Genomic DNA, 14889 nt, shown 5'->3' with positions numbered 1-14889 from the left:
ATTGATGGTCAAGTTTTTATAACTGTACCAAGTTATATGGGATGTTAACATTGGGGAAAGCCCGGGTGAAGGGTTGTGCAGGAATTCTCTGTACTGTTTTTGCAACAGTTCTGTAAATCTAAAATCATTTCAAAGTAAAGTTTTTTAAAAAAGGATTGGACACAAAGAAATGATTATTGACTGCAGGAAACATTAGAAAAGTGTTTAGCAAGGGAAGAAGGATACAGTGACTGGACCCCAAGATAAGCACAGGAGAATCATCACCATCTTACATATGGTGAACCAGACTGAGAGGGGTGAATGAATTGAACAAGATCATAATCATAAAAGCAAAAAAGAAAAAGAACAGAAGAGTATGGCTTATAGTCTATGTGGCCGGCTGGAGCCAGAGTACGAATTAAGGAGGCACTGGAAGGAGCTGGAAGTAGTTAGGGCTTTAAGCGATAGGCTTTGAGTTTTGGAATTAATATTCTCTGGAATGGAGGAACCACTAGGGAGAACTACTTGAGACTAAAGTCTTCCACAGATCATTCTGAGGCAGCACAAACGGACCGGAACGGACTGGAGAGAATGAAAGTAATGACAAGTTGCTACAGTCAATGAGGGTAGGGATGAAGATGTGGGCTGTGGCAATGGGGGCAGCTCTGAAAGAAATGATTCTCAAGTTTTGGAGATGGACTTAACAGGATTTGAACGCCAATTAGATAGAACTAGTTACAGAAGACTCCCAGAGTTGCTGTTAAGTAGCAGTACAGCAAAATGTTTAAGCACACAGTCTTTGGAGTCAGACAGTCCTGGATTCCAATTTGTACTCTTGCCATAACAGCTAAGGACCCTTGTAGTTTCTCAATCATCTTGAACCTATTTTCTGTAAAACAGAGATGATCATTCAGCTGTGAAAGTGACCAGGAACACTAAATGACAGTGCATGTTACATATCTGAGTGTTTGGGATATAGTAATAAATGCTGAGAGTTGTCCCGGAGTAAGTGAATAGAGGTGTGATATTGGTTGCTAGGGTAGACAAGACAAACAGAAGAGGTCTGAATTAGAAATGAGGAAAGTAACAGCGTGGCTGTTTTCACTTATCTGCAGGAGTGACTAAAAATTCTCAAGGTCCCTTCCTTGTGAGTTGCTTTGAGGAAACCCTGATGCTCACAGCATCTTTGCGCAATGGGAACTTGTTCATGGGGGACCAATACTGTCCTTCCTAGGTCTCCACTTAAGACCTGAAAGATTCCCACGGATCCTCCCCTTAAATGTCCTGACCACAAAGAAGCTTTACAGACACATGGAAACTGACCAATGAAATGAGCTGGGAGTGACAGCAGTTTCTGTTCCGGAGTTCTACAACATGAGATCCTCTTCCTATAAGTCCAGAGACTAGCAACCAGTCAGCCACAGCTGAGTCCCAGTTTGATGCTTTGAAGAGTTTGGGGCTGGAAAGCCAATGTTCAGTAAAAATTACTTATTTTCCCAGGGAGGATTTCCTCATGCTGGGGGAAACACGTCTTCTTCCCTCTTTTCCTTAGCAACAGTGAAACTAGAGCTTCCTAGCTGCTTATATAGGACAGATTAAAGACGGTAAGGTCTACTTTGAAGGATCTCCAAGGAACCTGTCTTCCAGTCACTGTTAGATCACCATATTAAAATAAATTTAAAAAAAAACAAACCTACTTCCCTTAGCGTCTTTCCACTGGGTCGGTTTTAAATAACAGCATGACCACTTGGTTTCCTAATAAGAAAAAATCTTGTTAACTAGCTGGTGATTCTCTGTTGAGCACCCATGGCTGAGATTCTGTCTTAGGGCACCCTTAGTTGTGCCAGAAAAGGAGACACCTTCATCTTGGTTCTCTTCAACACAGGCACCAAATCCAGTCTCACCCGAGTCTTTCTAGTTTTTCTCCCATCTACTCCAAGCACAGACAGGCAGTAACTTGCCCACGTACAAAAGCAGAGGGGGAGAAATCTATACATCCTGGTCACATAAAAGACTTCCCTGCAGGTGGGGAAAACCTTATTCAAGACTAATAGCAATGTGTGCAAAGGAAGGACCAAAAAGTTTAATTGTAAACAGTCTTACATCTTTTAGGAAATGCAAGTGAAGGAGCCCACTGCAGGACCTTTATAACAGCACTTGACTCCCTATGGTATTTGTAGAGTTACCTGAGTATTTGAAATGACAATTTAAGAAAACAAAGGAACTCCAACACAATAATGTACAATCCAGTGCTGCTATTCCATTTTTGGTTAACAAAAGCATAGCATATATACAAATAATTCTGAAAGCAACTAAAAAAAAAAATGGGGGGGGCTGGAGATGCCAACAATATTAAATACAAGTAGTTAACCTAAAGAAATTTAAAAGGATGGAGTTACATCCAAAATAAGGAGGGATATAAAAAACAGAAGTCTAATTCCACAAGTCATCCCTAGTAACATTTCAAGTTATTAACCAGGTAAATAAGAAATTGGCAGAGTGGGCCTAATTGACATAGTTGATTTAGGATGAACCTCTATGGGCTGGTGAGTCATGTTTCACTAAAATTTCTGATGAAATGACATTGGTATGTCAATCTCTTGATGAAAAATTAGTACACAAACTTTTAAATAGAGTTATTGTAAGTCTTATGAAATTAAAATTCTCCTGCACTCTGATTTAAGATCATAAAAGCCAGAGCAGGAATTCATTATTATGAGCTGCTGGACCAGTTTTAAATCAATCTATTTGATAAAACAAGTAAGGTCCTTCCCTCCTCACCCAGGCTATGTGAAACACTGCCTTCCCCAACCTCCCAAAAGAGCAGAAGAATAAGGCAATTGCTCATTTTACTTTGTTTTTATTTCAACATAACATGCAGTAAAAAAATTAACAGGATTTATTAGCATTTACAATGCTTACAAAGAAAAAGGACTCTAAAAGCAATTTAGTTCAGATTTAAGAAATCGTTCTAATTAAACACTTACAATAAATCTATTTCCAAATGATCAGTTTGGACCAAAATTTAAGATAGCATTTGGTAGATACTTATGTCTGCTGTCTATCTGCAGTATTTTTATATAACCTCTGATTCTTGGGATATCCAGCCCCCATTTTCCTAACACAGCAGGGAAAGACATATACATGTGGCCATTTAAATTAAAGGAAGAAATGGAGTAAGGGAGATCCCAGGCTGCAAAAATATATACAAGCATTTACCTTTTCCAGAACTAAACATTTCTTCCATAAAAATATTAATAGCCAAGCCCTATAGAACTAGGGCCAGGACTACTTCATATATAACTATTCTGTATTTTAAAAATATAGGGCAGAAAGCCTTTTGGATGATATTTATACATTTTCGCACAATATTTCTAGGTCCCTAAATGAATCATCAAGCATTATGTAGAACAAAAAAGTCTACTTTCTTACATTATCTCTTAATTTAATCTCATAAATCTCTAGTAAATATTGTAGGTAACTACATTTCAATATGAGCATTCACCTCAATAGGAAGTCTTTATAGAAGGTTTAATCTCCATGGCCATATATTACCAAAGTTCAGACATATAATGAATGGGTAGTTGGCAGACATTCGCTCTGTAAGACAAAGCAATAGTTTTTTGCCCCCTACCAACAAAAGGCAGAGTCACTTTGAAAAACCAGGGCTTTTAGAGACCATAGTACACTTCCTAGACTATGTAGAATAAAATCAAAATAAAGATGGGACTGGGGGGAGCCCCATCTCTCCCTTTACACTAACGACTTCTGGATGAGGCAACCCTTTCACTCACATGTCTGCTTTAAGATGGCAGTGTTTTAGAATACAGATATACAAGTTTAGAAATGTTTTTGTCATTGTTTCAAGATGTAAAAGGAAGAGTAGTTAGGGACAAAAACCCCCATTTCCTTTCCAAATAGAACAGGGGTTTGCTATTTGCTTATTTTTGGCTCAATGTTACTTTTTCATGCTATGCTACTGAAACCTGCCAAAGTCCCTATTTCATGAGATATTAGGTTATGAGTTCAGTTATGATAGGCACTCAGCTGGCTTAGGCTTTCTCCCACTGTCCTCTGACAGCAGTCATCTTGCTAAGTCTAAGCAGGCTAAGTTAAAAAAAATTACCACAGAGAAGGTCAAAGTGCATTAATCAGTTACTAACAGAGCAATCTAATGTTAAATAGTCATGGGAAAAACCTGTTAAAATTGTTAGAGGTGAACAGAAAATCCAAATCAGGACAAGAGAGAATGGAAGTAACTACTGTAACATTTGTCAGAGAAATTGTCAATTTGTGAAGTTTTAATTCACACAGACAATGATACATTTCTGTGGTCACTAGAAACGTCCTGCTGTAAATGCATTATTTGCTTTCTTAGCCAGTACCACAGCTCTTCTTCCCTAATGAAAATGTGATTTTATAGATATTTTCATTGACCTCTAGTTGGATTAGAAAGCACTCTAATTTGAACTCCTTAGCAGGAGTTAAATGTAACTGGAATTGTTGGATTATGGTGAAATTTAAAGATGGAATCGATATACAGGAACATACAAAAACTGTCGATGGCCTTCGATAAATTCACCCAAATTAATTCCAAAAATTGGCTTTTTTTTTTCTCCTCTACAGTGAAGGCAGCATAGTGTCAATATTATTTGTGAAGTTTAGTATTTGCAAGGCAATTAAAACAATCAAATTTCCAAATGAAGAGTGTTAAGTCATTTGTAGACGGGGACCAACTTCTCTCTGAATTCAAATTAACAAAACTACTTTGTGGTGAGATACAAGAGTCTAGCATCTCTTTTCTAGGGGTAACATCAAACGATGCATGGATTTCATGCTCCGGAAAGGGAAAACAACAGTCAGGCCAGGCTGAAAGAAGAGGGAGAGCACAAGCCGGAAGTTTGCTCACAACCTCAGAAGCTGGGCTGTATTAAACAAATACCTCTTTCCATGAGGTGTAATAGGTAGATCTTACATATTTTAGTTACCATGGAAATTCCCTGCATATTTTCAGAATCTCTAAAAGAAAAAAAACCTAAGTGAGACTTCTGAGACACATACACAAATTTTTTGTTAAGGAAACAATCTAGTGGAATAAGACAAGGCAGATTTCATTGCTGTGTTAATCTCATGGTAAGTAAGGTTTATGACTAAGTCATTTGCAGATCTGATTTCTGAAAACACTGAGAAGAAACCCAGAATCACTGGGAGATAAATCTCAATGATAACATTAATTTACTTACACTCAAGGTAACTCTCTATGAACAGTCACAGTCCAATTTTACAAGTGTGCAATAGGCAAAGAAGGAAAAGGACAAACGTTGCAAATAAGTTCTTGTCCTTTGGTGGTGCAGGCTCTCAGAATTCACTCTTGTCCAAAGCCTTCTGTTTCTTCAATAGCAAATAACAGCTTTTCCTTCAGTTGCTCATAGCTCTTGTAGGGTGGCAGGTCCAGGCGGTTAAAACTAAAAGAAAGAATTGTTACCTTGAGAAAAGGATATATACTAACAATGGTTTCAAAGCCAGGCAAAATAATGTCGAAATCTCAGCTCCATCACTGGGCCCTTGGGCACCTGTGGTTTTTTTTTTGTTTGTTTGTTTGTTTTTAACTTTTCTGAGTCTTTTTTCTTTGGTAAAATGAAAGTTAACAGTATTTACCTCTCAGGATACAATAAAGAAGAAATAAGCACATATAGCATAGTACCAGATGCTCAATAGGTACACAGTAAATGCCAGTCCTCTTAAACTTTCCCATTTACTCTATAATCAAACGTGGCCAACAAACATTTGCTGTTTGGGCTAGATGGTAAACATTAATACTTTAGGTTTTGTGGGTCATAGGTCTCTTATCAAAAGGTTTTAAACATACCCCATTAACAATAAAAATATTTTCTGCTCTCATATCTAATATGCTGGCCCTACTGACTTTCTCTTATTCTTAACTGTGAATTTTAAAAGATATCTTCTAATTTGGGGGCATATTAAGGACACTTTCACAAGGTACAGGCAGTGAATCTGCCCTAAAGCCTTGGCCTTCTGCTATAGTTTTAGGATAAGTGCAGGGAGATACTTGGCGGGCTTCCCAGGCAGTTCAGTTGCAAAGAAGCTGCCTGCCAATGCAGGAGACACAGGAGACATAGGTTTGATCCCTGGGTGGGTCGGGAAGATCCCCTAGAGGAAGAAATGGCAACCCACTCTAGTATTCTTGCTGGGAAAATTTCATGGACAAAAGAGGCTGGAAGGCTGTGATCCATGGGATCACAAAGTGTCAGTCATGACTGAGCACTCACTCAACAGATACTTGGTAACAGATGAAATAATGTAACCACAAAGGGAAACTAAATTTAGTTATAGAAATGAACAAATAAAAACATGGAACTTGAAAAAGTAATGAGACTGGTTTTCATGCATGACTGAGATGAGCTGTTCACAATAATGTAATGGCACAGTGTGTTCCAAGTTTAAAAAAAGGGACAAAAGTCAAATCAAAACATATGTGTACAAGATGAGTGTAAGAAAATCAACTGTATCTCTATATAGTAGCAATGAATAATCTTAAGTGAAATTAAGAGAACAATTCCATTTATAAATAGTTTCTAAAAGAATAAAATACTTAGGAATAAATTTTTCAAAAGAAAAGAAGGACTTATGTAATACACACTACAAAACACTGTTGAAATACATCAGACATCTAAGTAAAGGGAAAGACACCTGATATTCAGAGTCAGAAGACAATACTGTTAGGATGGCAATACTCCCCCAAATTAATCAATCAATTTGTATCAAAATCCCAGCTGATCTCTCTACAGAATTGGACAAGCTGATCCTACAATTCATATGGAAACCCAAAGGACACAGAAGAGCAGAAACAATCTTGAAAAAAGTTGGAGAATGCATATCTAATATCAAAACTTACTGAAAAGATAATAATCAACACAATGTTACTGTCACTGTGGACAAATAAAGATCAATGGAAAAGACGTGAGAATTCAAAAATAAACCCGTGTATTTATGGTCAACCGATTCTTCAACAAACATGCCAAGCTGTTTTAAAAAGTCGTATTAATGAAAATACAAAAGAGCACACAAGAGCATAAAAAGGGCTGCTGGTGCTGCTGCTGCTGCTAAGTCACTTCAGTCGTGTCCGACTCTGTGCGACCCCAGAGACAGCAGCCCACCAGGCTCCCCCGTCCCTGGGATTCTCCAGGCAAGAACACTGGAGTGGGTTGCCATTTCCTTCTCCAATGCATGAAAGGAAATGTGAAAGTGAAGTTGCTCAGTCATGTCTGACTCTTAGCGACCCCATGGACTGCAGCCTACCAGGCTCCTCCATCCATGGGATTTTCCAGGCAAGAGTACTGGAGTGGGTTGCCATTGCCCTCTCATAAAAAGGGCAGATAGGGAAAATACACAAATGTCCAGCAAGGTCTATATATGACTACTGAAATGTCTCACAAAATAAAGTGCAAATATTGTTGGCATTACATTGAATTCCAACATTTTGTATTTGAGTTAAGATTAGGGTTTTTAGTTTTGTACATTTTTGGAAATGCGGTTAAACTACATTTATAATAAGAAAATATTATTTCTGTCACTATGCTAAGAGTATCTCTCTCTATAGCTACCTAGATGTGATTTCCTCCTCTGCCTACAGAGAAATGTTGAAGTGTTTTCTAAATATCACATTAAAAAAAAAAAATGCAGTGGTGAGAAAAGGGATTAACTGTAAATTGGTAACAGGGATTGTTTTGGGGTGACAGAAATACTCTAAAACTGGACTGTAGTGATGGTTACTTCTTTGAAAATCTACTAAATATTACTAGATTAAAATGGGTAAGTTTTTTGTTACATAAATTATATGTCACTAAAGCTGTTAAAAATAATTCCATACCATGGGGAAAATATTTCATTTCTAATTTGTAACATGCTTTAGTATATACAAGATAAATGAGAAAAGGCTATTTTCTACACTTTTTAAAATTTTTATTTTGGAGTATAGTTGATTAAATTGTTGTGTTAGTTTCAGGTGAACAGTAAAGAGTTTCAGTTATACATAAACACTCTTTCTGATTTTACTTACCAGGTATGACTTCTAGGCAACCAATTTTCTTTCCCGACTTTTTCAATGCAGAACTTCTGTGGCCCATTGCTCCCTAAAATGTAGTGAAATCATCAACAGTTTGATAGTGTAATGGTTCTCAAATTGCTATCCCCAATTCAGCTGTATCAGCATCACCAGGGAACTTACGAATCACAAATACATAGGGCCCAACTGAACTGAATCAAAAACTCTAGGGGTGAGGCTCAGCAACAGTATTTTAACAAGCTTCCAGATGATTCTGATGAGTGTTCAAGTTTGAGAACCATATTGTTAATACATGCTAAGGAGGAGAAAATGCAGTTTCATCTACACCCCTTAGCTAGAACACCAGAATGCTATAATTAATAATATCTCACATAAGAATAGAATGCATAAAAAGTTTAATTTCAGTTTTAAACAGGGAAACTTAAAACTCACTATCTTATAAAACTTGACTTAAATAGAAAACTGTGACAACTTTAGAAAATGTAAACTACCTAGTGAATTCAATAGGTCCTGTAGGGTGTACCCTTACACCCTTTTTACCCAGCTCTTGCCTCTCATTTATCTTGAGTCGGCTGTTAATGGTTATCTTTTAGTACTAGTTTTCTAAAAACATCACTACTGCCCCCTAGGCAGCATTTATTGGTGGTCACAAGGATTGGAAGTACTACTGGACTTTTGAATAAGACAGCGCCAGGCACATTTAATGTTCTGCCGTGGGTAAAATAAGTCAAGCCAAAGAATTTTCTCATGTTCCACCTGACTAAACACAATACTAACATAAATTGGTAGTACTTTTGCATCTACTAACACTGAAGTGTTTTCTTAAGTAGTTATGTGAAAAGCCCAGTAACATAAGATATGGTGATTATGAAATAGGATAGCTAAAATAATAATTGAGCTTGCAATTATTAGTTTATGTACTGCACATTCTCTCAATGTATTACAGCATTTCTAGCCACACAGATGACAAGTTTAATAGTGCTAATTAGTATATAACAGTAGAGTCTGGATTACTTTTAATAGACTGAATCAAATATCAAAATAGAGAAATATGAAATGAAGGATTCTCCGTGAATTTCATTGATAAAGGCTATTTGACAAATAATATCAGTTACCCTGGATGCTTTCTAAAATTTTATGGACTTGTAAGACATCATGTTGTAAACATAAACTGAAATTTTAGGCTGTCTATTGTTTTCAATCTTACTGACAACTATCCCTAAACCAAACAACCTTCATATAGACTCCTGCACGTTTATTCCTATTTTTCAACCTATTTCAACTTTAAAAAGGTCTGAGGCCTTTTAAATATCAGAAAGTGAAAGTGAAGTTGCTCAGTCGTGTCCAACTCTTTGCAATCTCATGGACTGTAGCCTACCAGGCTCCTCTGTCCATGGGATTTTCCAGGCAATAGTACTGGAGTGGATTGCCATTTCCTTCTCCAGGGAATCTTCCCGACCCAGGGATTGAACCCAGGTCTCTCGCAGTGTAGACAGACGCTTTACTGTCTGAGCCACCAGGGAAGTCCTAAATATCAGAGCCTGGGCTTATCCTGGAAGTCCATGGTTAGACATTATACTTTAAGTTCTACCTCATTTTTCCTCTATTTTAATCAGCTATATTTTGGCATGTATATTATCCTTAATTCATTTAGGCTATTTCCCTCTTTCTCTTACACTAATTTTTTTTGTCTATTATTTTTTACCTTTTCTATCTGTTCTTTCATATTTCAGTAATTCTTATATACAAAGAGCTTCTGACCTTCTCTTAGATCAGCTCATTTAAACAGGAACAACTTTTCGTGTCTTCTAATAGTTTCCCAGATATACATGTACTGAAATAAATATAATTTCTTCATAAATCACTTAAAAACTTCTCGATATTACAGTTAGTGTTATGTATTTTTTGGAGGTTGTAGATACATTCATATCTACCAACTTCATTATATAATATTAAAGATATAAATATGTTACAAAAATGGGATATTAGACCTGATAAGGTCAAGATCCACCAGATTTAATTATTATATACTTTACTCTTACAACTTTCTTTTCCTATACTGGGTGGAAGGGAGGTTAAACTAATTGTCCTCTAAAATTTGATGAATCACAATTTCACTGTATGTCTTCCAAAAGTATCCTTCTGTATTGCTTCAGACTACTCCACCCAATCCTAATATTATTTCTAAGACCTAGTTCTTATTTTTTTCATAATCAAGTTCCCAGTTTTTATTGAGAAACTTGTAGCATTTTTTTCTTCCTTTTAGTCACTATTCCTTAACCTCTCCAAACCCCAATATGGTCTCTCTTTTTCAAACTAGAGAGCATTCTCAAAGGTGACCTCTCCAAAAAGGTACTTGGAAATTATCCTTTTTGAGACTTCTTTCTCTGCAGCACTAGATAAAAACTTCCCTTCTATATTGCTTCGGAGAGACTAAAATATTTTTCTTTTTTACTCCCTGGCCTCTCCTCTGCCTCTAGGGTAGTTCTATCTCAACCCTGAATACACGTTTTTAAGCATCAGCTCTCTATTCTTTGTATTCTATTTCTGCACAAGCCCATCGATTCTCACAGCTTCAAATGTCACTGCTTCACTGCTCTTATGAGTCTATTTTCTCTAACTCTTACCTCTAAACTCAACACTTGTAAAACTGTCCTCTCATTGAAATTTTCTACTTGGTCTTCTGACAGTCACCTTACACTCAGCAGATTCCTTACACTCCACAGCTTCTCCATGTTGCATAAAATGTGAGCGTTCTTCCTTTATATTTAATCTTCTAATCAAGTTTTACTTCTGCCTTTGGAACTCCTCTTATTTCTGCTTTTTCCATCCCTATTTTCTCTCTTAAGATCAGTTTTTTATCATAGTTCTAATGGTTTCTTCCTATTTCCGCGCTTTTCTATTTGCATGCTATACTATCAAGTCTTTCTAAAATTCAGCTTCAGCAAATTCTGTCTTCAAAAAGCTCCCAGAGCTTCCAAAACTCTAAGTAATGTCCAAATTCTTTTGGTCTGGTTTTTAAAGTCTTGAACTGGTTCAACGCACTATCCAAAATCATCTACTTGATCTACTTATTTTTTTACCTTTTGGCTATACCACAGGGCACATGGGATCCTAGTCCCCCGGAAAGTGATTATATTTGTGTCCCTTGTGTTGGCAGTGCTGAGTCTTCACCACTGGACTGCCAGGGAAGTCACCTACTTGGTTCTTCAATTTTGACTCTCTTTTTCTAGCAGACTTAAGGATTCCAACTTCTATCCTCCCATGCTACTTGCATATTGTTAGTGTTAAATAAAGACCTGAATTTACTTATTATTTAATCACAAAATATTCTTATAGTCATTTCTAAACAACATACAATTTAATCAGTGACTATTATGTGACAGGCATTAGAAATAAAAAGATGGAAGATATGGATCTATATCTCAAGCAGCTCCAGGTATAACAGGGAAGAGCAGTAAATAAGTCATTAAAATATAATACAAACAATGGGGGCTGGCTCACAGGAGACACTGAAATGTTTGCCAAATGACTGAACAATGTGGAGTCTAGCCTAAGAATTAAACATTTTTGAGATACGAATTACAAAGTGATTTAAAAGTTGACACAAATCCAAGTTAACTGTATCTAATTAAGAAAATAGCTATACTTTGTTATTTCTGATATACGTCTACACATTAAGGTAACAGCAGTGTGATCCTGTAGACATACCCATGAGGTCAGCAAATCCTCCAACTGGTAGTCGGCAGGTCCCAGTAACAAACTGCAAAAGTCGCATTCTCTTCTCATTATCGATTTCTTTAACAAACTGTTAAAAGCACATTAAAAGAGTATGCATTCAGAATACTAAACAAAAAAGGAAAAAAGATCATTTCATATCTTAGTTGAACTGCCAGGGTCAGATGCACCAGAAAATGCACCTATCACCGTGGATGGTAGAGCTGCTTCCTGCTTGTCAAAAGCCCCACTAATCAGCCCCCTCCACCAATACCAATCCTAGTACCACAACCTTATAGGTAAATAGAAAAAGAAGAGTGCCCTGGGCTCGAGAGCACCCTACTCGTGCAGCCTCAAGATCAGCTCCTCTAGGGCACCCCTCCTTTTACCCCTAGATCTGCCTGTCCAACAGACATACATGTGGTTACAAAGGACGCAAAGTTTGAGTTAGAACAGACTTTTTGGTTTTATGAACAAATGAAATTAAGCTGACAAATTCTGACCTGGTTATATCCCAGGAATGTTCTTCTCTCAATGTTCTTTATGTTTTGGTATAGCTATGTGTTGCCAGAATTATGTGGCTTTTAACTCCTACAACCCTGACTCAAAACATTAAGTTTCTAGAGAATGCTTTCTAGCCTACAGCACAAGAATTTTGGCTCAGTGAAATTTTTTGTAAAGAATTTTTATCTTACGGTACTAACTTATAGAACCTTGGTCATTTCAGCTTACGAGTTTTTTTCTAATTTATTTTTAATTGAAGGATAATTACAATATTGTATTGGTTTCTGCCATACATCATCATGGATCATCCAGAAGTATACAAATGTCCCTTCCCTTCTTACAAGTTTCTTTACATAAAAAGCAGGCATTAAAAATTTTTTTTTTTAACTGTGGTTAAATATATATAAAATAAAAATTTACCATTTTAAGTATACAATTCAATGACATTAAACACATTCACACGGTTGTTAACCATTGCCACCATTTCCAGAACTTTAGTTTACCAAACAAAAACTCATTTCTTTAAACTTTCCTCCTTGCTTCTGCCTTCCTTCTCCCCTGTCCTTGGTAAACTCTATTCTACTTTCTGTATCTATAAATTTGCTTATTCTAGATACTTCATGCAAGTGGAATCATACAATATTTGTCCTTTTGTGGCTAATTTCACTTAGCATTATATCCTTAAGGTTCATCCATGCTATAGCCTGTGTTAGAATTTCCTTTCTTTTTAAGGTTGGACAATATTGCATCATATGTACATATCACATTTTGTTTATCCAGTCATCTGTTGATGGACATTTTAAGTTGCTTCCACCTTTTGGCTAATATAGATAATGCTGATTATGAACATAGTTATACGATAAGTATCTCAGTTCCTGCCTTAAATTCTTTTGGGTATGACCAAAAGAATATGTTGTTGAACCATAAGATAATTCTATGTTTAACATTTTGAGGACCCACCAAACTGTTTTCCATAGTGGTATACCATTTTATATTGTCACCAGCAATGTAGGAGGAATCCCAATTTCTCCACATCCTTGCCAAGGATGAATATTTTTCATTTTTTTTAATAACACCTTAAATGGGTGTTATTAAACACCTTAATGGGTGTACATCTCACTTTAGTTTTGATTTGCACTTTTCTAATGATTAGTGAGCAATTTTTCAGGTGCTTGTAGCAGAAATTTTTGAGACACCATTATGATTCCAAACCAAGGGCCTCTAAGTTCTAAACATTAAATAATTCTTAATGAGGTAAGAATAATGAAAATCATAGTTCAGCCAATTCTATACAATCCTCAAAGCATTTAGATCAAATGCAGGGGAATGTTATTATCTGGCGTTATCTTATTCTCTAGGCAAAGGTGCAAGGCATGTGTTGCTTACTTAGCAATAGTCAAAGAATGCTGTATTCACTTATTACAATGCATAAAATGGAATGAGGACCCTGAACATACTGGTACATTTTGTTCTATTACTCATTTCCATATGTGATAAGCATTTTCTACAAAGTTATGGTTTATCTTCCATAAGAAAGAAACTGAGACAAACCTGCCAAAACCACATGATTTGTTTACTTGTCCTAGTATAATGACGGTAGATGGCATGTCTTTGCCAATCATTCAAATCAATCTCTTGCATCCCACATAAAAGAACCTTTAGGGATAAAAAAGACAAGATAGTTTCTTTAGGTAAATGTACAACCTATATAAAAATGCTAGACGTAGATAAAACTAATATTAAATGATTTTCAAAAATTAATCAGGAGGCTTTAGCTAAAAATGTGTGTCAAGAATTTCATCAAAATTTTAGCTATATTATGCTTTTGAACTATGGTGTTGGAGAAGACTCTTGAGAGTCCCTTGGACTGCAAGGAGATCCAACCAGTCCATTCTGAAGGAGATCAGCTCTGGGATTTCTTTGGAAGGAATGATGCTAAAGTTGAAACTCCAGTACTTTGGCCACCTCATGCGAAGAGTTGACTCACTAGAAAAGACTCTCATGCTGGGAGGGATCGGGGGCAGGAGGAGAAGGGGACGACAGAGGATGAGATGGCTGGATGGCATCACTGACTCGATGGACGTGAGTCTGAGTGAACTCTGGGAGTTGGTGATGGACAGGGAGGCCTGGCGTGCTGCAATTCACGGGGTCGCAAAGAGTCGGACATGACTGAGCGACTGAACTGAACTTATATATAAAAGTTGAGTTTCCATGTTTGGTATCATATATACACATATTCAGGTGAATAAGTTCCTCACTGGGCAGAGGTTCTAATACCTTTGGCAAAATTTTATATTTTTTGGATAAACTATAGACTTTTAACCACTGGGGATTCTTCAGAAACATACTGCCAGAAGAAAAAGATATTACTGCCATTGGAAAGATAGTGAAGTGAGTTGAAAACAGATACGTGAAGCATTATTTACCAGCATGCTTCAGAGGAAAGGAGAACTCATTACCTCTAATTCCTTTGCATCAAAGTACTGTAAATATTGCTGGGGAAGAATTTCATTAAAGCCCTCAAAGAAAGCTTGCGTCTGTTCTTCAACACCACGAGACAATCTCCATTCAGCTACCATTCTGGTAAGTGATTATAAAAAAAA

General features: G+C 36.7%; 1 protein-coding gene across 2 annotated transcripts in view; it reads right to left on the bottom strand.

Moving 5' to 3' along the window:
• Positions 1–2827: 2827 nt before the first annotated feature.
• Positions 2828–14889, bottom strand: part of ITCH (itchy E3 ubiquitin protein ligase) — a 99471-nt gene continuing 87409 nt past the window's right edge. For both annotated transcript variants that reach the window (XM_052651310.1, XM_052651311.1), the window contains 5 exons: positions 14746–14866; positions 13838–13942; positions 11777–11873; positions 8060–8132; positions 2828–5444 (listed from right to left, as the gene is read on the bottom strand). In XM_052651310.1, coding sequence (XP_052507270.1) covers positions 5345–5444; positions 8060–8132; positions 11777–11873; positions 13838–13942; positions 14746–14866 — 496 coding nt within the window. In that variant the 3' untranslated portion in view covers positions 2828–5344. The remainder of the gene's footprint in view (positions 5445–8059; positions 8133–11776; positions 11874–13837; positions 13943–14745; positions 14867–14889) is intronic.

The sequence above is a fragment of the Budorcas taxicolor genome, chromosome 13 (assembly GCF_023091745.1).
Source record: "Budorcas taxicolor isolate Tak-1 chromosome 13, Takin1.1, whole genome shotgun sequence".
In the NCBI taxonomy this organism is placed as follows: Eukaryota; Metazoa; Chordata; class Mammalia; order Artiodactyla; family Bovidae; genus Budorcas; species Budorcas taxicolor.
Note: the sequence above shows the minus strand (reverse complement) of the source record. Positions and strands in the feature narration are given on the sequence as shown.